Raw genomic sequence first — 25,816 nt, 5'->3', positions numbered from 1 at the left:
AATCTCTAATAATAATAATAATCCTAGTTCCTTAAAACTATTATTATTATTTGGGATTAAAATTAAAAAAATTGGGAATAATAATATTAATAATAATAATAATTTTAAGGAACTAGGATTATTATTATTAATATTATTTTTCCCAACTTTTTTAATTTTAATAATAATAATAATCCTAGTTCCTTAAAATTATTATTATTATTATTTAGGATTAAAATTAAAAAAATTGGGAATAATAATATTAATAATAATAATTTTAAAGAACTAGGATTATTATTATTAATATTAATTTTCCCAACTTTTTAAATTTTAATATCTAATAATAATAATAATAATAATAATAATAATAATAATAATAACAATCCTAGTTCCTTAAAATTATTATCATTATTATTCCCAACTTTTTAAAGTTTAATCTCTAATAATAATAATAATAATAATAATAATAATAATAATAATAATAATAATAATAATAATAATAATAATAATCCTAGTTCCTTAAAATTATTATTATTATTATTATTATTATTATTATTATTATTTGGGATTAAAATTAAAAAAATTGGGAATAATAATATTAATAATAATAATTTTAAGGAACTAGGCTTATTATTATTCCCAACTATTTTAATTTCTACCTCTAATAATAATAATAATAATAATATATTTTTTTTCGATAAAAAAACATTTAATAATTTTCTGACGTTAAGCTTTAACTATGACAACTCCCTTAATAAATAAAGACTGGGGCATTGAACATTACGCGCGCACTAATTAAAAACGATTTGTTTTTTGATTATAAATATATTCCCGAGGATCACATAAGATAACTGCGCCGCGATATTTATTTATCAATAAAATTATCATTACTCCATATGCATGTATGTGATTACTGATTACATTCCTTTGTACAAGCTGTGCGCGCGTTGTTATGGATACGATGATAAATGTACTCTATATAATTCATCAGTCAAAATTCCAATGACTCTTGTCTTTTTATACAAACAGCTAGACACTCACTTCTTTAACGGCTTAAAAATGTTCAACGCCGTGCATCACATTCAGGTCAATATAAAGCGTTGAATAATCTACAAATAAATATTCATTATTTTATTTACAAGATAAGTAAACTTAATAACACTAGTTTACAAGTGACAAATTCAGAGCTTTATTTTAAATCTTATCTGATTTACGGGCTAGAAATTATTCAATTTTTTTCTTTTAATATATTAAATCACAAACAAATAAAGTTATAAATATGTAAGTTTAATTAATGATTTTCAAACATTCGCTTTAGATATTTATTTAAAAAGGTTTGTGAACTCTATACATTTTTTTATTTTTTTTATTTTATCTTAATTATTATTCTGAAAAATTTTATGTAAAAAATTATTATTTGTAAACTAGTGTAAGTGTAATTATAAAAATGAATACCTGCACATAAATGTGCTAGAGTTTGTCTTGGAATAGGAAGAGATTGTTCGTAGCTGCTACGGCAACTACATTTTCCGAAGGATGCCATGCAGTATGCAGAATTTTCTTGTTGAAATCTAGACAATCGACGCTTATTTCATCCTTTTTACGTTTACCTCCCGTACAAACCTAATTAATAATTTAATTTATTATTACAAAACTTATTAATTATTAATTAATAGGACTATAAGATTTTTTTCTCGTTTTTTCATTAATTAAATAAATTCTAATTAATTTTTCTTTTAAATTAATCTTATTTAATTTTAAATACTCTCTATTGATGTATATTGCCAACAGGCGTATGTTAATAAATAAATAAATAAATAAATAAATAAATAAAATAGTTAATTAATTAAGGAGGTATTTTGGTCTAGAAGCATTAATTTCAGGTAATTTTTTTAAGTGCTGTAAAAAAAAGGCAATCAATATTTTTACTGTCCATTTTTTTATAAGTTATTTACTAACATTATAAAAATACAGAAAAAAATAAAAAAATTAAAAAAGATGAAAATTCAAAAAATCAGCTGATAAAGCAGTGGGGTCTCAAAAAATTGACAAAAAATACCCACGATTTCAACTCTCCTAGTAATTTGAACCAAAAAAATAAAAAAGATTATTAATCTAGAGTATTGTTGCTATGGCTGAAACTACGGAAAATTTGAAAAAAAAAAAAATTTTCACAAAATGGCTACTGCCTGAAAAAAAAAAAATATTTTTTTTACTACTTTTTTTGAATTTTTTAAAAATAGTAAAAATTGAAATTTGGGGATAATTTTAGTTATTATAATTATTATTTATTTATTTAATTGGCCATAAAGTCAAAACTTTTTGCGGCCATCCAAAATTGATACAAAATTGATACAAAAAATCTTAATATAATATATAATATAATATAGCTCCACCCAAATCCCGAAAAAAATTTTTAAGTTATGAAAAATTCATATTATTTCATTAAAATTGTTATAAAATAAAAATAATAATAATAATAATTTTTGTAACAAAAAATGGAGCGATAATTTTGAAGTTGCTTTTTTTTCAGAAAAATTGTAAATGTGATACAATTATTATTATTATTTTTATTTTATAACAATTTTAATGAAATAATACAATTTTTTCATATTTTAAAATTTTTTTCCGATTACCGTTTCAGCCATAGCGACATTACTCTAAATTAATAATCTTTTTTATTTCTTTTGAATTTTTTGAATTTTCAACTTTTTTTATTTTTTTTCTGTATTCTCATAATGTTAATTAATAACATAAAAAAATGGAAAGTAAATTACCTGAAATTAATGCTTCTAAACTAAAGTAAAATAAGGTAAATGACCCAGTTATTGACACTGGCCTAATTATTGACACTTGCTATTTTTTTTTTAATTAAAAAAAAAAAACAAATCAACTCTAATAAATTAGTGAATATAATTTTTGAATTGTAATTTTTAAGATAATTTGTTTTTTGAGAAGATTTAATTTTCTAAATTAGAATAAAATAACTAGATCTTTTACCTTAGCCTCTTAAATAAAAAAATAAAATTGAAAAAAAAAAAATAGTACGGACCTTGCGTGGTTTTAGAAGTGTTTTTGGCTTGGCAATATCACGTGCCGCTTCTAAAGTAAGGTCACGCTTAGATGTTCGATCAAAGACACGGAAGAAATTGTTGTAAGAGCCGGTCATTATAGCCGAGTCATTGCCGCTCCAGCAACACTCGAACTTATCAAAAATGCAATCATTTTCATAAAGAGAACATAACTTTGATCTCAAATATTCGTGTACCTAAATAACAAATAAAAAAAAATGTTAATTATAATTTATAAAATTCTGATATTTTAAAAATAAAATATTTAAAAAAATAAAATATTAAAAATAAAATATTTTAAAAATAAAATATTTAAAAAAATAAAATATTAAAAAAATCAAAATATAAAAATAAAAATAAATACAAAAGAATAAAATATTTAAAAAAATAAAATATAAAAAAAAAAATATTAAAAAAAATAAAAAATTTTTAAAAATAAAAACAAAAAAATAAAATATTTTAAAAAATTTAATATTTTAAAAAATAAAATATAGAAATAAAAAAATAAAATATTTTAAAAATAAAAAAAAAATACTTACAGGATAACATTCAATAGGCTTTGTCTCCATGTGTAAGTCCCACACTTTGACACTGAGGTAGTCTCTACTGATCATGTAACGGCCGGAATTGCTTAACTTGACATCACTTATACTAGAAATAATTTCGGAGAAGAAGCTTCTATTTGTTGGGTCTTCAGGCTCCTCGAAAAGTTTGCTGTGACGATCGCAAAGAGCTGCAGATCTCATGTCACACAACCTTATCGTACCCTTACTGCTGCTGTAAACCAATAAATTACACTCAACAGGATGGAACTCTGCTGCGGTGATGACCTCCGTCAGCTCCTCCATATTCGCTGGCTTAATGTCTACAATATTAAAACTTTGATCAGTTATTTCCAGGTGCCAAAGATTTATTCTGAGGTCGTCGGCACTTAGGTACGTTTCTTGATCGCTGTTTACACTTATACTGTTAATGTGGTAGGTGTGGGCGTTTGCGAATATTCTTCTAGGAGAGGCTTCAACCATCAGCTCCATCGGCTTTATGGTTGGTACTCGCAAGGCAGTGATACACGCTGGATCACGTACTGCTCCGCTTTCCTCCTTGGTATTGTAGCCCTCGACTCTCTTGTCGCGCTCGCTAACTTTCCATAGTTTAATTGTCTTGTCATTTGTCGATAACAAAAAATGCGCCGGGTTTTTTCGTTTTAACCATCTTATTTTATTTATTTTTTCTTCTATCTCTAACGATTTTAGATAATCAAACTCGGGCTCATGACTTTGAAATGTACTGTACACGTTGTATTCACCTCGTCTTGGTATACTATTTTTACTCTGAAAATATTATTAGTTTGGTAAGTTTACTCTGAAAATATTATTAGTTTGGTAAGTATATTACAATGACAATTTATCTCAAATAATGGTCAATTGTTACAAGACTTTTAATATTTTTTTTTCAAACAGTTAGACTTATTACGTAATAAAATATATTTTTTTATAAAAAATTCTAACAAAATTATTTATACTAGCAACCTTGCAGTCACTATGTGACTGCCGTGATTTGTGAACTATAGTAATTAAAATTTTGCTTTAGTAAATAATGACTTTTGTTAAATTGCACTGTACTTTCTTAAATAATGACGTTTTTAAAGATATAAGCTCATCTCGAAGTTACACTCGTCAAGAGCTTTCATTTGAGTACTCGCATGCATTTTTGATATATTTTATATATTTATATTTATATTTATATATATATATATATATATATATATATATATATATATATGAAAAATATATCAAAAATTGATGTGGGTACTCAAATAAAAGGTATCGATGAGTGTAATGTCGGGATGAGCTTATATCTTTAAAAATGTCAATAATTCACAAGATTCAATGTAATTTCTTAATTATTGACATTTTTAAAGATATAAACTCATCTTGATGTTACATTCATCAAGAGCTTTTATTTGAGTACCCACATGCATTTTTGACATATTTTTCATATATACATGTATATAATATATATAAATATATGAAAAATTAATGTAGGTACTCAAATGAAAAGTCTCGATAAGTGTACCATCAGGATGAGCTTATATCTTTGAAAATGTCAATATTTCACAAGATATTTGTTAAATTGCACTGTATATTCTTAATTATCGACATTTTTAAAGATATAAGTTCATCCCGATGTTACACTCATCAAGACCTTTCATTCGAGTACCCACATGCATTTTGATATATTTTTCATATATATATATATATATATATAATATGTATAAATATATGAAAAATCCATGTGGGTACTCAAACGGAAGGTCTCGATGAGTGTAACATCGGGATGATCTTATATCTTTAAAAATGTCAATATTTCACAAGATACAAGGTCATTTCTTAATTATGTATCTAGAGATAGAGCATTTTCAAATGCAGCCTAAATACTTATCATAATAAATTGGCTTAATAATATAGATGTATACTCAAAAAATTCATAATTATTCTGACAAAAAAAAAAGTTTTTACAGAATATTTTAATAAAAATTTCAAGTCGTAAAACTTTGATAGCAATTACTAATCTAAAAATCTTAGATAATATAAAATAAATAGCCTCATAACTTTTCAACCACAAATATATAAACAAAAATATTTACTATAGGGTCTCGTTGGAAAATAACCACTCGTCCTCCCTTATCTCCCGTAGCCAGAAGATCCCCATCGTGATTAAATTCCACACATGAGATTATATCAGCTGAAAATAATCAATATTCAATATTAAATATTAATAAACATGACTATATATCAATAAATATTAATGAGAAGATATAAATATATTCTCTTACCATCAGTGACATCGTCCTCGAGTGTCCCCTTCACCTGGGAAAAGCACCACTGAATGTCACCATTGCCTGCAACAAAAACAATAAAATAAACCCTCTTTATTTTTCACCTGCTAAAAACTAAAAAGCAATTAAGATTTATCATATAAACAGCAAAGAAAAAATGTGAGGCTAGGATGCCCAGGCTTGAAAGCGATTTAAAATTACAGCATTAAATTAGTGCGTCTTTAAAAAATCTATTTATTTTATTATAAAATAAATAAATATCTAGGTGGTTATTTTTAAAATAATCTTTGAGAAATCTGATGGATTATTTAATTTATTTATTATATCCATAGAAGCCTACTTGAAGTTTCACCACAATCCATCATGTTATTAGACAGTCGCCACCGTCGTCTTGGTTGTCGTTGTCGACGACGAACACATCTGCACCCACGGTCGCGTTATGGCGGAGGGATGGAGGATTCCCTTTTTATTTTATTTTATTTTATTTCAATAGTCTTGTGTTGAAAAATCAGGAAATTAATTTTTACAACTTAACTAACATAAAGTCTAAATAAAAATAATAAAGAATGAAAAAAAAAATTAAAGGAGAGACTGAGACTCACTGAGTCAGAGAGAGGGTAGAGAAAGACGTCGAGAGCAAGATGGAGTATCTAACTTAGAGGGAGATACAATCACTCTATAAATTTTTTAGGTTAAAAAATTGACGCTTTGATTTTATTCCAGAATAATAATTATTTTAAAAAAAACCCCGGAATTTTTTTAAGTTAGCCGACAGAAAAATTTTTTATTAATTAAAAAATTCCACTTGTAATTTTAAAAATTTTTTAGAATGTGAAAAATTTTGTTTTAATTTTTTAAAACATTATTTTTCAATAAAAGAAATTATAAAAATTTTTAAATGTCGGATAATTTAATTTTAATTAAATTATCAACCTAGAATGATCCTAATAATTATCCTTTAGCGAAACAGTGCCAAGGATTTAAAAGACACTAACTATTTAAAGTATGCGGGCCAGGTGGTTGCTGCTCTATTATCTTGCAACGGCAACGTGGGAGTATGAAAGATAAAATATTTAATAAATAATTATTTATTTAAGTCTATTAATTAATTAATTAATTAATTAATTAATTAATTAATTAATGACCACCTTTACTTACCGGCCATTATTTATTTTTTAAATTGTTTTTTTTTTAACAAAATATTTTTTCTCTCTCTCGCTCTCTTTCTTTCTCACAAGCTCAGGGAAGGATGAGAGAGTGGGTGGAAATACGGACGACTTGCACCGGTCTCAGTCCGTCCTTTTTTTTTAATAAAAATTTATTTTTTTTTATTGGAGTTTAAAAATTAAATTTTATTTTATTTTTTAGCAAACTGAAATAATATTTTTTTAAAATTTAGGATTTATTTTATGGATTATTATTATTATTATTATTATTATTATTTTAGGACACACGAAGGTGTATTCACTTGTAAAACTAGTGTCACATATTCGCAACACGCATATTTATTTATTAATTATTTAGATTTTTTTTAACAAGGTATACTATTTAAAGTCACGCGTGTCCAACCACCATCACTACCCCACTTGCTACTCTTGTCGCAGTCTCAGTGTCACTGTTTTATATATTAAATGTGTACAACATGTACTATTACTAGTTTGTTGGGTTATTTTATTTAATAAGGTTCCTTTGGCTCGGAGGCACCAGCCAATTTTTATATTTTATAATATTGTATTGTATTGTCGCTCGCTGCGACGGCACACTCGCTAATTTGATCTCTATACGATTAATATGACGTCAAGCGTCAGACCAATGGTAATTTGTATTCGAGAAACGTTTGTTACAGCAATCGAACGCCAGAGGTGGATTTTATGTGCGTCTTTTATTCTATCAATGTCTACACCCCGCCATATTTGTCGAGCTACAGCCGGCTTACACGCCCTCTGGAGGTTTTCATGGAATTATACTGCCGCTAGCGCGCGTGGTAACTAAAAATATTTTTTATTATTATTGTTGTTATTTTTTATTGGGATTTTTTGTCTATTTTTTTTTTTTTTTTAGGGGATTAATTTGATTTTTAAATAAGAATATTGTGAAGATAATTTTTTTTTATACTGAGATTTGTTAATTTGTTTGGTGGGAATTTATAGTTTGCGCGGGAAGATTTGAAGTATATGTCGTGAAAAAATTTGAAAATTTAAATGAAAATGAAGTTAGCCGACATTTCAAATTTTTTATTGAAAAAATTTTTAATTAAAAAAAAAAAAATTGTCACATGTAAAAAACTTAAAAAACTATAAGTGCAATTTTTTAGAAAAATCTTTTTAGTTGTAATTTAATTAATAAAAAAAATCAAAAATTTTTACACCTCTCCTAACTTCAGTGTCATGAAAATTTGAATTTGAAAAAATTTTATGGTAATTTTCTTTAATATTTATGAAAATTAAGAGCCGACATTTAAAAATTTTTAGAATTTTTTTTTATTGAAAAAATTGAAATTCAATTTAGCAGATAGGTATTCAATAATTTTAAGAATTTTTGTAACGAATAAATTATAGCAAAAAAAAATTGACAAGTAGAAATTTTAAAAATTAAAAAATGCAATTTTTTTTTAATAATTTTTTTGCACAAATTTGTTTGTTAAAAATAATTAAAAAGCAGTTAATGGACAGCTAACTTTAATGTCATTTGAAAAAATTACAAAAAAAATCATTTGTAAAAAATTTAATAAATTACACGTGTAATTTTTTAGAAATATTTTTCAGTTATAATTTAATAAATGAAAAAAACAACAAAAAATTAAAAACGTCGTCTAACTTTAGTATTATTTAATATTTGGTTGATATTTTGGGAAAAATTAAAAAATAAGTAAGTAAAAAAAAATTACACTGAAGTTATGAAGAAAATTATGAATTTTTTTTAATTTTATAACAATAAAATTATTATAAAAAAAAATTTATTAAAAAATTCTACATGTGAAAATTAAAAAAAATTGTAAGTGGGAATTTTTATAAACATTTTTGTTTAATGAAAATTTATTTAGCATGATAATTAATTTAGCAGATATTTAATCATTTTTAGAAGTTTTTTAACAAATAAATTGTGGCAAAAAAAAATTTTAACATTTAAAAATATTAAAAAATTATAAATGCAATTTTTTAAAAATGATTTTTCTGAAAAAATTTATTTGTTAAATAAAATTAAAAATTCATTAAGTGACTGCTGATTTTAATGCCATTAATTTAGTTTATATTTGATAATTTTTTTAATAAAAAAATTATAGCAAAAAAAATGACAAAAAAAAATTGACGTTTAAAAATATTAAAAAATTATAAATGCAATTTTTTAAAATTGATTTTTCAGATAATTTATTTGTTAAATAAAATAAAAAATTTATTAAGTGACTGCTAACTTTAATATCATTACTTTAGAAGATATTTGATGATTTTAAGAATTGTTTTAATAAATAAATTATGGTATAAAAAAAAGAAAAAAAAATTGACATTTAAAAATTTTAATAAATTAAAAATGCAATTTTTTTAAAATAACTTTTTGGAACAAATTTGTTTGTTAAAGAAATTTAAAAAATTGTAAAGTGACACCTAAATTTAATGTGATTTTTTTATTGTAATTGATTTATATATTATAAAAATTTACAATTGACAATTAACTTTAGTATCATAAAAAAAAACTTTTTTTTAAAACTATCTAAATTTCATAAATATTATTTTAAAAGGTAATTGTTTATTTTCAGTTTTTTTTTTTGCTATAAAAAATCCAAAAATAACATTATTAATTTTTTTCGCTATAAAAAATCCAAAAATAACATTAATAACTTTTTTTTCATTTTAAAAAATCATAATAGCTAATTTTATTTGATATTTTCATAAAATAATTAAAAAAATTTTGTAAATTTTTGAAAATTTCATAAATTTTCAGGTTACATATTTTTAAATCATATTCTGCAAAAAAAAAAAAAAAAAAAAAAAACTGCATCTAAACAATAACTCTAAAAGTAAAATGAGTGAGAGTTAAAATTACATAATTTAAAATTTAAAATTATAATAAGGAAGAGTCTTTAATCTACAATCTCTAATGTAATTTATATAACAGCTTTTATATAAGTAATAAAACAACAATACTTCTCAGTTTGCTCATTAATAAGTAATAAGTAAATAGGTAATAAAAAAGTATCTTCTAAATATTTTAATTAAAAAAAAATATTCTTCTCTGTATCTGTTTATAAAACAATAATTTTTTATCAAGGTTAAATTAATTATCCTCTTATACCCAGACAATAAATTGACAAATAGAGCCGAGCGTTCACAGGCTAAAATAACAGTTATTTAAATAATCACCCGATTAGTAAGTAGTTATTAAAACAACGCTAAAAATAAAAAAATGAATGATAATAAATAAAAATGATTTGCAGAAAAAAAAACTACTGGATCCCTTTTGAGAAGACTATAAGCCAATTTAGTCTAGTGCTAATGAAGGTGAAGATCGTGATACGAAGTAGTCCCTACACCACATACTCACGATATCACTAAATTGAGACGGACGTCGTCGTAATTACCCAGGAGTTCATTGAGCTTGTCACGTAACTCTTCGAGGGAAGAAAAGAGCGGGCCACGGTCTCTCAGCTGATGGGGAGCGAATCGACGGCTCGATCGAGCAGATCTTGGAGAACTTGGCGAAGAAACAAACTCTTTAATTTCCATTGCAAAATTAAAACAATAAACTCACGAAAAATAAAGAAGAAATGATAAGTGAAGCTATGACTCGAAAATAAATAAATATTTTATTTTATATATGACAGATCCTCTTCTTAAATCGCTCGACAATGGACTGAAGGCTGAAAATGCTCGGGAGATACAGAGTAGTTGGATTGCAGAGATAAATAATATAATAAATAAGAGTCACTCGAGCATATTAGAAGATGCACGCTAATCAACTACTCTACTTCGTTATTGACAAGCCATCTGCACACATCTATATGTTGCAAGAGACGCCATTTGCTTCACTCTTTCATACCGTCGTTTAACGTTCTCTAAAATCTGTCTCAAGTTTGTAATAATTTGATTATTTGCTAAAAAATCTATATATACTTATCATAAATTTACTATCGGTGAGAATGATATGAAACCTTGAAAAGGCACAAATTCAAATCAAGACCTTTGCAATGACACTAAATTTTACTAAAAAAAAACGAAGATCATATGACTATCCTGGATAAAAATTTTTATTATTCTCTTAATAATATATATAGATGAATTTTGTTAAATTGAACTATACTATCTTAAATATTGACGTTTTTAAAGATGTAAGCTCATCTGGATGTTAGACTCGTCAAGAGCTTTCATTTGAGTACCCACATGTATTTTTGATATATTTTTCATATATTCATATATATAGTATATATAAATATATGAAAAATTGATGTGGGTACTCAAATGAAAGGTCTCGATGAATGTAATGTCGGGATGAGCTTATATCTTTAAAAATTTCAATAGTTTACAAGGTACAAGGTGATTTCTTAATTATTGATGTTTTTAAAGATATAAGCTCATCCCGAGGTTACATTCATCAAGAGCTTGCATTTGAGTACCCACATGCATTTTGATATATTTTTCATATATTTATATATATATAATATATATAAATATATGAAAAATTGATGTGGGTACTAAAATGAAAGGTCTTGATGAGTATAACATCAGGATAAGCTTATATCCTTAAAAATGAGATTATATCTTTAAAAATTTCAATATTTTACAAGATATTTGTTAAATTGTACTGTACTTTCTTAATTATTTATATTTTTAAAGATATAATCTCACCCTGATGTTACACTCATCAAGAGCTTTCATTTAAGTACCAACATGCATTTTTGATATATTTTTTATACATACATATATATAAATATATAAAATATATGAAAAATTGATGTGGGTACTCAAATGAAAGCTCTCGATGAAGGTAACATCATGATGAGCTTATATCTTTAAAAATGTCAATATTTCACAAGATACAAGGTAATTTCTTAATTATGTATCTAGAGACAGAGCATTTTCGAATACAGCCTAAATACTTATCATAATAAATTGCCTATCGCTGAGAATGATATAAAACCTTGAAAAAGCACAAATTCAAACCAAGACCTTCGCAATGACACTAAATTTCACTAAAAAAACCATATGACTATCCTGGACACAAAATTTTTCTTATTCTCTCAATAATATAGATTCAAAATTGTTTGATTAAACTAAAAGAATAAATAAACAAATATTTTATTTTAACTTGAATCTATAAATAACTATCCAGAAAGCAAGATTCAATAAATCATTGCCAAGAAGATGTCTACGGTAAAATGAGCTTTAATAATACAATAAATGAATCAATAAATTAATTGTTTTATAAAATAACAAACTTGACAATAATTGTCAGGATTTGATGAATCAAATTGGAAAAATAACATTATTGTAAGTAATAATTTGCTTACAGAGTTTATCAATACTTGGAATCCGATGTGCCATTGCCGAAAGATTAATCGAGATACAGATCAAGAAAAGAATAAAAAAATATATTAATGTTTTTATTTTTTTTACTTTCAGAATACTCACATTCAAAATGTGGATCAAAGATATTATTCACAGCATATTTCTCGTACCCTTCAGAACCTATCTCAACTTCAGCACCGATATATAGTTGTAATGGAATTATTTTCTCACACTCTTCATTCATTTTATTATTAATTATTAATTTTTACTTTCACTATCTATTAAATTATATCAATATTGATACTGATATAATAAATAAGCGCATAATAGTAAATTAAAATAATAAATTATTTACAATTATAAGACGCTATACTTAAGTGTCTAGCTAGTTACCGAAACTCTATATTACTGACCAACTATATTACTGTCCAGTAATTAAGAAAAATAATTTATTTCGTATATTATAATTCACGTGACTCAGTGTTAAGGTGTTTAGGTACAAATACTTTAGTTTAAAATATTTTGTTTTTTTCTGATAAGTTTTATTTACCTACTAGAAGGTCACTCAGTACTGATATTTGTACTCAGTATTAAATTATTGTATATCAAAAAGACATTTTAAGATAAAATTATTTTTAGCAATTGAAATTTAAATTACTTTTATAAATTTATCGTCGAGAATATCAAAACTATAAATAATTATTCAATATTAATTGATTTTTTTTTTAAGTTTTGCGCAGAAAAAAAAATCTATTTATATTTTTAATTGAATAGTATCAATAATAATAATATAATTATTTATAATAACTCGGTATTGGGTCATTAAGATACAGATAGATATTAAAACGAGCATTGGACAATTGTGGCAACGGTAATCTTGTGATTATGAATTCCTTCCATCTACTACCTAATACCCTCGTTCACGTGGAATTAAGCTCAAGGTCGATATTTTGTGTATAAAATCAACGGGTAGGAAGGATAGGAAATCTCCGGCTCGCTATTAAATATTTTCCGTCCGCATTACTATGTCAAGGAAATTATTCATGATATTTATCAAATTGATATTGATTTATTATACTTTATTGGGTGTTTACCGTCCCGGCTTAAATAAATAAATAAATCAGGGATTTTTTATTCATATCGAGTGTAAGAAATTAGTTTTTAAATTAATTGTTAGTTATAAGTGTGAGAATTTTAAAATATAAAGCCTTTAAAAATTTTAAGCGACTAATATTAGAAAAAAAAGCAGAAAAATAGCTTTAAAAATAATTTTTATTTTGTAAAAAATTTTGTGAAAATTATTCAATTTTTAAAAGTGTAAATTATAATTTTTTTATACTTTAAATTAAAAAAAAAAAAAAAATTCAATAGAATTTTAATTAAAAATTAATGGTACTGAAATTGAGAGACATTTTTTAGTTTTTAGAAATTTTTTAACTAATAAATTATAGCAAAAGAAAATTGATTTAAAAAAGTTCATCTGTAGAAGCTCTAAAAAATTATGAATTAAATTTTTTAAAAACAATTTTGTAGCTGTAGTTTATGATTAAATAAAAAAAAAAAAAAAAAAAATTGTTGTGCTAATTTTAATGGCATAAAATGAAAATGAGGTTAGCTGACATTTAAAAATTTTTAGAATTTTTTTTAATGATAAAAATTTATCTCAAAAAAATTAAAAAAATAAATTTTATTTTCAAAAAAATTTAATAACTTTAAGTGCAATTAAAAAAAAATATTTTTTGTGCTAATTTAATAAATAAAAAGATAAAAAATGTCGGCTTACTTTAGTATTATTGTCATAATATATAAATTTAGCCATCTAAACATTTTTAGAATATTTTTTTTAATGAAAAAATTTATCATAAAAAAATAAATTTCATTTTCAAAAAATTTTAAGTGCAATTTTTAAAAAATATTTTTGTGCTAATTTAATAAATAAAAAGATTAAAAATTTCGGCTAACTTTAATATTATTGTCATAAAAAAATAAAGATAGCCATCTAAAAATTTTTAGAATTTTTTTTAATGAAAAAATAAATTTAATTTTCAAAAAACTTGAAGTGCAATTTTTAAAAAAAATTTTTTTGTGCTAATTTAATAAATAAAAAAAAAAATAAAAAATGTCGGCTAACTTAAGTATTATTGTCATAAAAATGAATAAAAAAAAATGACAAATTTTCACAAAATTTTTTTTTTATTTTTTTTAAATTGTATTTTAATTCTAAAACTTACCAGCTCTCTTATTGACAGCAGTATTAATCATAGACCCGAGCTTAGTGAGGCTAGACTGCCTCATGATCCCTGAGGGACTCTTCATTTGTTTGGTCCCAAAACCCGGGGAAGGTAAGCTCGAGGTCGAGGACAGCGTCCCAGTACGTCCTAAGACACCTAGGGAACTCCAGCAGTTGGCCCCGTGATGACTCGAGCTGCAGCAGGGGGTCCGCTGGTGCTGATGCGGCGGAGCCCCCCATAGACCTACCACACCCGCGTGACGCGTTGTGGAAGTTAGTTCAGGCTTTATAACCTAGCAGCCTCACTATTGTCTCCAAATCTGGATAATAATCCTCTAGCTCCTCATTCACTGGGCTGAAAACAATAAAATTCACTTGTTAGTACTCATTTATCCTCGTTGACATTCACTTATCATTTATCATGATGACAATAAAAAATTCGAGGCTTTCATCCAGGCGCACTACTTAAATCCACCTTATTATCGCGAGTGCTAAAATAAAAGGTACATTACAATGATGGTGATAGTAAACACTGAAAGACTTACAATACACTGTTCACAAGCTAGTGTTTTTTTTTTTATTTAAAAAAGCGTTGAATTTTAGTGAGCCAGTAGGTCATCATGTACTAGATGAATCCATATACCCGCGAATGCAATTCTTTATGGCTTCAAAATACAAGTCTGTTATAACGAATGGATCTTTGTAATTATAATTACTTAACTCGTTAATTAACGTTTGTTATACGGATAATTGTTACAACTGCGTGTCTTTGAGTTATAAGTTGTTGTTTGTAATTAAATAATAACTGGTAACCTGTAGAATAATGCGACTGATAAATTTATAATAGAATACAGTTTTTTAATTTTTATTAAAATGAAAATTGTTTAATTTTAATAGAAATTTTAATGAAAAATAATAACTTTGCAGTCACTACGTGACTGCCGTCACTTGTGAAATATAAATAAAGAAAATTTTGATTTTTTAAAAAATGACTTTTGTTAAATTGCACTGTACTTTCTTAAATATTGACGTTTTTAAAGATATAAGCTCATCTCGTTGTTACACTCATCAAGAGCTTTCATTTGAGTACTCACATGCATTTTTGATATATATTTTTCATATATACATATATATAATATATATAAATATATAAAATATATGAAACATTGATGTGGGTACTCAAATGAAAGGTCTCAATGAGTGTAATGTCGGGATGAGCTTATATCTTTGAAAACGCCAATATTTAAGAAATCACAGTGCAATGTAATAAAAGTCATTGTTTAATAATTAAGAAATGACCTTGTTTCTCATAAACTATTGACATTTTTGAAGATATCAGCTCATCCTGATGTTACAATCATCAAGAGCTTTTATTTGAGCACCCACTTGCATTTTTGATATATTTTTCATATATACATATATATATTTAATATATATAAATATATGAAAAATTGATGTAGGTACTCAAATGAAAGGTCTTGATGAGTGTAACATCAGGGTGAGCTTATATCTGTAAAAATGTCAATAGTTCACGAGAAACAAGGTTATTTCTTAATTATTACATAATGACTTTTATTACATTGCACTGTACTTTCTTAAATATTGATGTTTTCAAAGATATGAGCTCATTTCAATGTTACACTCATCAAGACTTTTCATTTGAGTACCCACATGCATTTTCGATATATTTTTCATATATACCTATATATATATATATATATATAAAATATATGAAAAATTAATGTGGGTACTCAAATGAAAGGTCTTGATGAGTGTAAAGTCGGAATGAGCTTATATTTTTAAAAATGCCAATAGTTCACAAGATACAAGGTCATTTCTTAATTATTGACGTTTTAAAAGATATAAGCTCATTCCGATGTTACACTCATCAAGAGCTTTCATTTGAGTACCCACATGCATTTTTGATATACTTTTCATATATACATATATATAAATATATAAAATATATGAAAAATCGATGTGGGTACTCAAATGAAAGGCCTCGATGAGTATAACATCATGATGAGCTTATATCTTCAAAAATGTCAATAGTTCACAAGATACAAGGTCATTTCTTAATTATGTATCTAGAAATAGAGCATTTTCGAATGCAAATACTTATCATAATAAATTGCCTATCGGTGAGAATGATATAAAACCTTGAAAAGTCATAAATTCAAATCAAGACCTTTGCAATGACACTAAATTCCACTAAAAAAACCATATGACTATTCTGGACACAAAATTTTTCTTATCCTCTTAATAATATAGATTCAAAATTTTTTGATTAAACTAAAAGAATAAATAAAGACGTATTTTATTTGAACTTGAATCTTTAAATAACTATCCAGAAAGCAAGATTCAATAAATCATTGCCAAGAAGATGTCTGCGGTAAAATGAGCTTTAATAATACAATAAATGAATCAATAAATGAATTGTTTTATAAAATAACAAACTTGACAATAATTGTCAGGATTTGATGAATCAAATTGGAAAAATAACATTATTGTAAGTAATAATTTGTTTACAGAGTTTATCAATACTTGGAATCCGATGTGACATTGCCGAAAGATTAATCGAGATACAGATCAAGAAAAGAATAAAAAATAAGAGAGTAAAAGAGATGATGAGACACGTGGTTAAATTGTGGCACAACAAAACCAGTTGGATTCGGATCCAATAAAGACAATTAATGCAAACATTTCAAAGTGTTTGTACAAGACAGTATCATACAAACAAAAATGAATCTGCAAATATTACGCTCTAGATTAAATACGCTGCAAGGTGATTTTATAGCATAATACACAGTATGTTAATTCTTAAGCATTCATTGACATTTTTTGCTCTCATTACAATCCCCAGAGACGTACATTGTAGACTATCATCATCATCATTACTTCTTTTAATTGCTCCGATAAAAACAAGCATATGCTCGTTGCTTTTTTGTTGTATTGGCCAAAAACAACTTTTGCTTGATTTCTTTATCAAGGTCTCGCAAGTTAACGATCAACATATGTCTCACAGCTTATATTACAGCGGTCATATGTTCCAACGTCTGTGTGTGTCAGCGTACATTAATATGCGTTTAGCTATTTTATTTGGGATAAAGTTTGTGCGTGTATTGTTCACGCATCACAACAATTGGGTCATGCGCGCGTGCCACGAAGATTAACGTCACGCATTTTTTTACTCTTCATCGATTTATAAATTTTTTACTATTTCTACGTCTTGCAAACTATCGCTGGTTAAATATCAGCTCGGGATTTTTGCCTTAATTTTAAAATAACAATTAGTTTTCAATTTTTGATATTATGACGGAAATATTGGTCGTATGAAAAAATTTTTGAATAAAAATTGTTCAAAATTTAATTTTGTAAAAAAATATCTTATTTTTTTTTAAGATTAATAAAAAAGCCGCAATTTTAAAATTGAGATTTTCATAATTAGAAAAAATTTTAATTATTCAATATGAATTTTAATTGGCTTTATAAAAAAATTAATTTTTTACTTTTTTAATTAATTAGTTATAATGTCAAATTTTATTTTTTCAATTAATAAATACTAATATCAAATTTTTTGATATTACGGCGGAAATGTTAGCAGTAAAAAAAAATTTTATAGATAAAAATTTTTCAAAATTTAATTTTATAAAAAAAATGTCTTCAATTTTTTTTTTAAGACTAATAAAAAAGCCGCAATTTTAAATTTGAGATTTTTATAATTAGAACAAATTTTAATTATTAATTATGAATTTTAATTGGTCGTTAAAAAAAAATTATAAGAGAAATTTAATGAAAAAAAATTAATTTTTTACATTTTTAATTAATAAGTAATAATATCAAATTTTTTGATATTACGCCGGAAATATTAGCCATAAAAAAATTTTTTTTAATTAAAAATTGCTCAAAATTTAATTTTGTAAAAAAAATGTCTTATAATTTTTTTTTAAGACCAATAAAAAGCCGCAATTTAAAAATTAAGATTTTTATAATTTGAGAAAATTTTAATTATTTATTATGAAGTTTAATTAAGTGTATAAAAAAAATTATAAGAGAAATTTTTAGTAAAAAATTAAATTTAAAACTTTTTTTTACAAGACTAATATTTTCGGCAAAAATCTTGAGCCTATACATCTGCAACCAAATCACGAAAACACTTGAATATTTTAATATTTAAAAGGCGCCGGTGTTTTTATTTTTATAGATTTTTTTTCGAGACTTAAAAAAGAAGTTAAAAATCCTTAGATTTAAAAATATCAATGAAGACGATGAAATTGACTTTGTTTTCATACTATATTAAAATTTAGCTTAAAACTAAATTCCTCAGACCTTGTAACGGTCAATTGTAATCGTCTACCCCAGGGCTATTGTTTTATATTACTATTTTTGTCACGTACTCTCCAAAAAAATAATGTCAACTTCTTTATACTATTTTTGTGTTATAAACAGAACCGAAAAATTACACCGAGTAAAATCAAGATCCCTCCAATTAGATTTCTACAATAAAAGAAAATAATTTTAGTACTTAATATAATTTTATAGAAAAATAAAACAATACAATAACAGAGTAAAAAAGAAAATAATAAATACATATTTAATAGACCATCAAGTACTAATCTGACGATCAATTCAATAGGATATAGGGTCGATGAAATTTATTTGTCTGGCAGCATAAATCGAGTCATTAATTCGCTCTAGTTACCAATAAGATCAATCTTTTAAACAAAATCCCCATCAAGATATTTTGAATGCCTAAAAACATAAACGATGATTATAATATTTTAATAATAAATAACTAGCAACTTTGTAATCACTATGTGACTGCCGTGACTTGTGAACTATAAATAAATAAAATTTTACTTTATTAAATAACAACTTTTGTTAAATTGCACTGTACTGTCTTAAATATTGACGTTTTTAAAGATATAAGCTCATTCGGATGTTACACTCATCAGAAGCTTTCATTTGAGTACCCACATGTATTTTTGATATATTTTTCATATATACATATATTTAATATATATACATATTAGAGTGGTCCAAAAAACATTTTGTTTTTTTCTTTCAAGTGCTGCTGTTTCAAAAACTTCTCTAAGGTATAAAAAAAATTCTCTCCAAAGCGCAGCTTGATATCTCAATTGTTCATGAAGCTCAATGAATTTTTATTTTCCCATTTAAATAACACATCAAAAAATTTTATTTACGTTTTCATCCGGTAAAACTACGAAAAAATTTTTTTTTTGTATTTTTCGTCAATTATTCTTGTAGGAAATTTAATTCTCTATAAAAAAGTACTAAGGTAGTTTTTTCGTAATCCTAACAAGTAAAAAGTTATTAAGCTTTAAATATTCGCAATAAAAGAAAATTTAATCAGATATGATTTTAGAATCCATGTTGTATCACATTTTCTGTTTTAAAGTATTTGATTAAGTCATTTATATTTTTTTCTTAAAAACATAGTATACAGTCTGATATCGGTCATTCAGTCTGGACCAGTGATAACAAATGACAATTCAATATATCGGTTTGTTTATTTGAACCACATGTTAAATGCACTGAAGGAGATTACCAGACTTTGTAAATACTCTAACCACTGCTTAAAAAAATTAAACTAGATAATTTACTTTTAGCACTCTCTTGCGGCCTACATGAAGATATATAGTAAATTAAATTTTTTGTTGACAATTAGTTTTTTACTTCAACCTAGCTGCATTTTAATAATTATGTCTTATAAGTCATATAAACTAAAATAAGAAATAACCAAAAAATTAAATCAGTCTCAAAGATTATATTGGTTGTATGTTTATTAGCAATTTTTTTATAGTCAAGCTTATTTACTTAAATATGTGATGACTCCTGAGATAAGGCAGTTTTCCGCACTAACTCTACTTGTTTATTTATCATTTTTTTTTTCAATGATTAAATTTAAAAATAAAAGAATCAATTCACGAAGGACTTCTATTTACGTACTCCTGCAAAGTTTCGTGATTTTTCATTCGGTCAAAAAGCGTCCCAGCATCATGTTCAAAATTTAAATATTCACCTGTTCTACCTGTCCTACATCTTCTTAAATAAAAAAATTAAATTCGGTATACATCCGGAAGTACTAGCTTGCTCTTGATTCAGATTCCGTAATGAAATTCAAGTTCAATTTTAATAAATCACTGCTCATAGGAAAAAATATCCAAATTGTAATGAGAGAAATTATTCATCATTCACAGTTAATACTTCACCAAAAGACATGTGTTAATTATATTAGAAACAGTCTAGTTTGATAAATTTTGAAATAAATACATGCAGTTACCGAAAAGTTTTCGAAAAGTTGCTTTGAAACTATCTTCGTTCAAATTTTTTTTGTGCAAGTATTTAAAGCTCAATAACTTTTTACTCGTTAAGATTACGAAGAAACTACCTCAGTACTTTTTTGTAGAGAATTAAATTTCCTACAAGAATAATTGACGAAAAATACAAAAAAATTTTTTTTCGTATTATTGCTGGATAAAAACGTAAATAAAATTTTTTTACGTGTTATTTAAATGGGAAAATAAAAATTCATTGAGCTTCATGAAGAATTGAGATATCAAGCTGCGCTTTGAAGGGAATTTTTTTTATACCTTAGAGAAGCTTTTAAGATGATAGGCAAAAACTTTTTTTTGGACCACTCTAATACATATATAAAATATATGAAAATTGATGTGGGTACTCAAATGAAAGATCTCGATAAGTGTAACTCCAGGATGATCTTATATCGTAGAAAATATCATCAGTAAACAAAATAAGATGTCATTTCTTAATTATTGAAATTTTTAAGATATAAGCTCATTCGGATGTTACACTCATCAGAAGCTTTCATTTGAGTACCCACATGTATTTTTGATATATTTTTCATATATACATATATTTAATATATATACATATATAAAATATATGAAAAATTGATGTGGGTACTCAAATGAAAGATCTCGATAAGTGTAACTCCAGGATGATCTTATATCGTAGAAAATATCATCAGTAGACAAAATAAGATGTCATTTCTTAGTTATTGAAATTTTTTAAGATATAAGCTCATTCCAATGTTACATTCATCAAGAGCTTTCATTTGAATACCCACATGCATTTTTGATATATTTTTCATATATACATATATTTAATATATGTAAATATATCAAAAATTGATGTGGGTACTCAAATGAAAGGTCTTGATAAGAATAATGTCAGGATGAGCTTATATCCTTAAAAATGTCATTAGTTGACAAGATACAATGTAATTTCTTAACTATTGACGTTTTTAAAGATATAAGCTCATCCCGATGTTACACTCATCAAGAGCTTTCATTTGAGTACCCATATGGCAATTTTTATATATTTTATATGTATGGTATTTGTGAAATATATAAATATATAAAATATATGAAAAATTGATGTAGGTACTCAAATGAAAGGTTCTAATGAGTGTCATATCGGGGTGAGCTTATATCTTTGAAAATGTCAATAGTTCACAAGATACAAGGCAATTTATTAATTATGTATTTAGAGATAAAGCATTTTGGAATGCAACCTAAATATCATAATAAATTTCACTAAAAAAACCAATTTTATCATATGACTATCCTGGACACAAAATTTTTCTTATTCTCTTAATAATATAGATAATAATACACATAAGAACAATACGTGATCAGACTATAGATATTTATAAAAAAAATAAATAAAGTTTGCTTGCGTGTTTTGAACCCCAGACTCGCTAAAAAAATTAATGCACACCAGGCAAATATTTAGTTATAAAGATTAAGATAAAGATTTATAATATTCAGATGTTTTGATACTGCGGTCAATAGAATCAGAGGTGACTCCCGTCAGGTGTGTATCGTTCATTAAAACTAACGGACAAGACAGGTGTATACCGTTTGTATTGTATTTAAATAAGATAACCAAATAAAGTATGAAGTGAAGCTATGAAGCTATATATTAAATAACAGCCAGCAAGATTTAATAAAGCACGGCAGTATCGAGTATCAAGCGGATACTTGTTACTTAAAACTTCCAGTTATTAAGAATCAGCGGAATCTCGGTCACAGTGCAGTCTTCTATCCATATATTTATACCTATATATTCTTCTTTATTTTATTAAAACGCGAGATCAGCATGTTTGCACTATCTTGATAATTACCTCGTGTTTTTCAGTAATAATAATCGATTTACGAGTAATGAGGACAGGAAGGAAAATCATTGAGCTGTGACAGGTTATTATACGTCAAGAAGAGCACTCCTTTATATTTAATATTATTTTATCTCCATCTCTTTTTCTTTCTCTAACTTTTACTCTCTTTTTTATTCCAGTGTGCATGAAGTATATTTACTATAGACTAGCAACCTTGCAGTCACTATGTGACTGCCGTGACTTGTGAACTATAAATGAATAAAATTTTGCTTTATTAAATAATGAATTTCGTTAAATTGCACAGTACTTTCTTAACTATTGACGTTTTTAAAGATATAAGCTCGTCCCGATGTTACACTCATCAAGAGCTTTCATTTGAGTACCCACATGTATTTTATTTATATTTTTCATATATACATATATATAATATACATAAATATATGAAATATTGATGTGGGTACTCAAATAAAAGGTCTCGATGAGTGTAACATCGTAATGAGCTTATATCTTTAAAAATGTCAATAGCTCCCGAGATACGAGGTCATTTCTTAATTATTAAATAATGAATTTTATTACAATACACTGTACTTTCTTAAATATAGACGTTTTCAAAGATATAAGCTCATTCCGATGTTATACTCATTAAGAGTTTTTATTTGAGTACCCGCATTTATTTTTGATATATTTTTCATATTTACATATATATAATATATAAATGTATGAAAAATTGATGTGGGTACTTAAATGACAGGTCTTGATAAGTGTAACATCGGGATGAGCTTATATCTTTAAAAATGTCAATAGTTCACGAGATACAAGGTCATTTTTAATCATTTAATAATTCAATACATTGCACTGTACTTGCTTAAATATTGAAGTTTTCAAATATATAAGCTCATTTCGATGTTACACTCATCAAGCCCTTTCATTTGAGTACCCACATCAATTTTTCATATATTTTATATATTTTTCATATATACACATATATTATATTTATAAATATATGAAAAATTGATGTGGGTACTCAAATGAAAGGTCTCGATGAGTATAACATCGGGATGAGCTTATATCTTTAAAAATGTCAATAGTTCACGAGATACAAGGTCATTTTTAATCATTTAATAATGACTATTATTACATTGCACTGTATTTTCTTAAATATTGAAGTTTTCAAATATATAAGCTCATTTCGATGTTACACTCATCAAGCCCTTTCATTTGAGTACCCACATCAATTTTTCATATATTTTTCATATATACACATATATTATATTTATAAATATATGAAAAATACATGTGGGTACTCAAATGAAAGGTCTCGATGAGTATAACATCGGGATGAGCTTATATCTTTAAAAATGTCAATAGTTCACGAGATACAAGGTCATTTTTAATCATTTAATAATGAATATTATTACATTGCACTGTATTTTCTTAAATATTGACGTTTTCAAAGATATAAGCTCATCCTGATGTTACACTAATCTAGATCTTTCATTTAAGTACCCACATGCATTTTCATATATTTTTCATATATACATATATATAATATGTATAAATATATAAAAAATTGATGTGGGTACTCAAATGAAAGCTCTTGATAAGTGTAACATCAGGATGAGCTTATATCTTTAAAAATGTCAATAGTTCACGAGATACAAGGTTATTTTTAATCATTTAATAATGACTAATATTACATTGCACTGTATTTTCTTAAATATTGACGTTTTCAAAGATATAAGCTCATCCTGATGTTACACTAATCTAGACCTTTCATTTAAGTACCCACATGCATTTTCACATATTTTTCATATATACATATATATAATATGTATAAATATATAAAAAATTGATGTGGGTACTCAAATGAAAGCTCTTGATAAGTGTAACATCAGGATGAGCTCATATCTTTAAAAATGTCAATAGTTCACAAAATACAAGGTAATTTCTTAATTATGTATAGGGATAATTTTCTAATGCAACTTAAATATTTGTCATCATAAATTGAAAATTAATGAGAATGATATAAAACCGTTTAAAATGCACAACTCCATATCAAAAATTTTCCAACGATACCAAATTTCCCCATAAAAACCCTTTTTGTCATATAAATACAGTGGCCACCAAATTTTGCTTATTCTCTCAATAATATAGATATATAAATACACCTAGTACATCCAGTTTGTACACTTATATATCGAGAATAGTATTATCGAACGAAATTGAGAGTAACCAAGATGAAATATCGGTGAATAAAGAGAGAAGAATAATAATAATGTCATCGTACTGGCAGCATGCGAGAGCCAAGAGCATGTTTTCTCTCACTAGCCGGCATTATTATATTTCTCCTTTGATTAAATAAAATGTTTTGTTCTTCCACCTACGATTAAAACTTATCAACTAATCGTTAGTCTAATTAATTTGTTTTGTGTGTTATAATTATTATTATTATTAAATATTTTAAAATCTAAATATAAATAATAAACTCACCATTTAAAAATAAACTTCTTAAGTTTTAAGTATTAATCATGTCACTAATTTAAAATTGATATTAAAATTTCTTCAGAGATTTTTTTATGAAGAAAAAAAGTGACATTGAACGATGACAGTTAATAAAAAAAAGCACTCCACTTAAAATGCATTATTAAAGACGGCACAGAGATACAAGTACAAAAAGGTGCTCAGGATCTCACTGACAGTTGTGGTGTAGTGGTACGGATAAATATTTAAAAAAAAAAAAAAAAACAAATAAAATAAAAACTGCGTTATGGGATTCAATATTAGTGAGGAGATTTTAGTTTTAAAGTGTAATTATTATCTTAGGTGGATAATAAAATGGATGTCCATGTCCATAGGAATATTATTTCAGAGCCAGACGTAGCTATTTTCACTAGCTAGCACGACTGCACAATAAATATTAAAAAAAAAGCATGAGACAGTGACACTGGCTACACACACAGCTGTGTCTGGAGCACAGCTAGAATTAAAACGCCAGACAAACGGCAAACGGCCAGCTACAACTTACAGCCCAAAGGG

At 25.5% G+C, this 25,816-nt stretch overlaps 1 protein-coding gene and 1 long non-coding RNA gene across 5 annotated transcripts; one reads left to right on the top strand and one right to left on the bottom strand.

The window, feature by feature from the left end:
- Positions 1–993: 993 nt before the first annotated feature.
- On the bottom strand, positions 994–25,768 carry LOC123271595 (protein phosphatase PP2A 55 kDa regulatory subunit). 4 transcript variants are annotated; one of them, XM_044737973.1, is made up of 8 exons: positions 25,271–25,768; positions 14,621–14,974; positions 5,887–5,952; positions 5,698–5,795; positions 3,590–4,381; positions 3,032–3,247; positions 1,435–1,602; positions 994–1,088 (listed from the first exon to the last, which is right to left on the bottom strand). In XM_044737973.1, the coding sequence occupies exons 2-7, from the start codon at positions 14,703–14,705 to the stop codon at positions 1,450–1,452; spliced, it is 1,410 nt and encodes a 469-aa protein (XP_044593908.1). In that variant the 5' UTR covers positions 14,706–14,974; positions 25,271–25,768; the 3' UTR covers positions 994–1,088; positions 1,435–1,449. The 4 variants fall into 4 exon arrangements, with proteins under 4 accessions (XP_044593908.1, XP_044593907.1, XP_044593910.1 ...); XM_044737972.1 differs by lacking the exons at positions 14,621–14,974; positions 25,271–25,768 and adding an exon at positions 12,513–12,648; XM_044737975.1 differs by lacking the exons at positions 14,621–14,974; positions 25,271–25,768 and adding an exon at positions 7,048–7,251.
- Positions 7,286–10,254, top strand: LOC123271601. The gene is made up of 2 exons (XR_006510922.1): positions 7,286–7,873; positions 10,156–10,254. It is a non-coding gene; the product is annotated as an uncharacterized LOC123271601 (long non-coding RNA).
- Positions 25,769–25,816: the final 48 nt, after the last annotated feature.

Source organism: Cotesia glomerata, linkage group LG9 (assembly GCF_020080835.1).
Source record: "Cotesia glomerata isolate CgM1 linkage group LG9, MPM_Cglom_v2.3, whole genome shotgun sequence".
Taxonomy (NCBI): Eukaryota; Metazoa; Arthropoda; class Insecta; order Hymenoptera; family Braconidae; genus Cotesia; species Cotesia glomerata.
The sequence above is the reverse complement of the archived record's forward strand: the minus strand, read 5'-3'. Positions and strand labels throughout refer to the sequence as shown.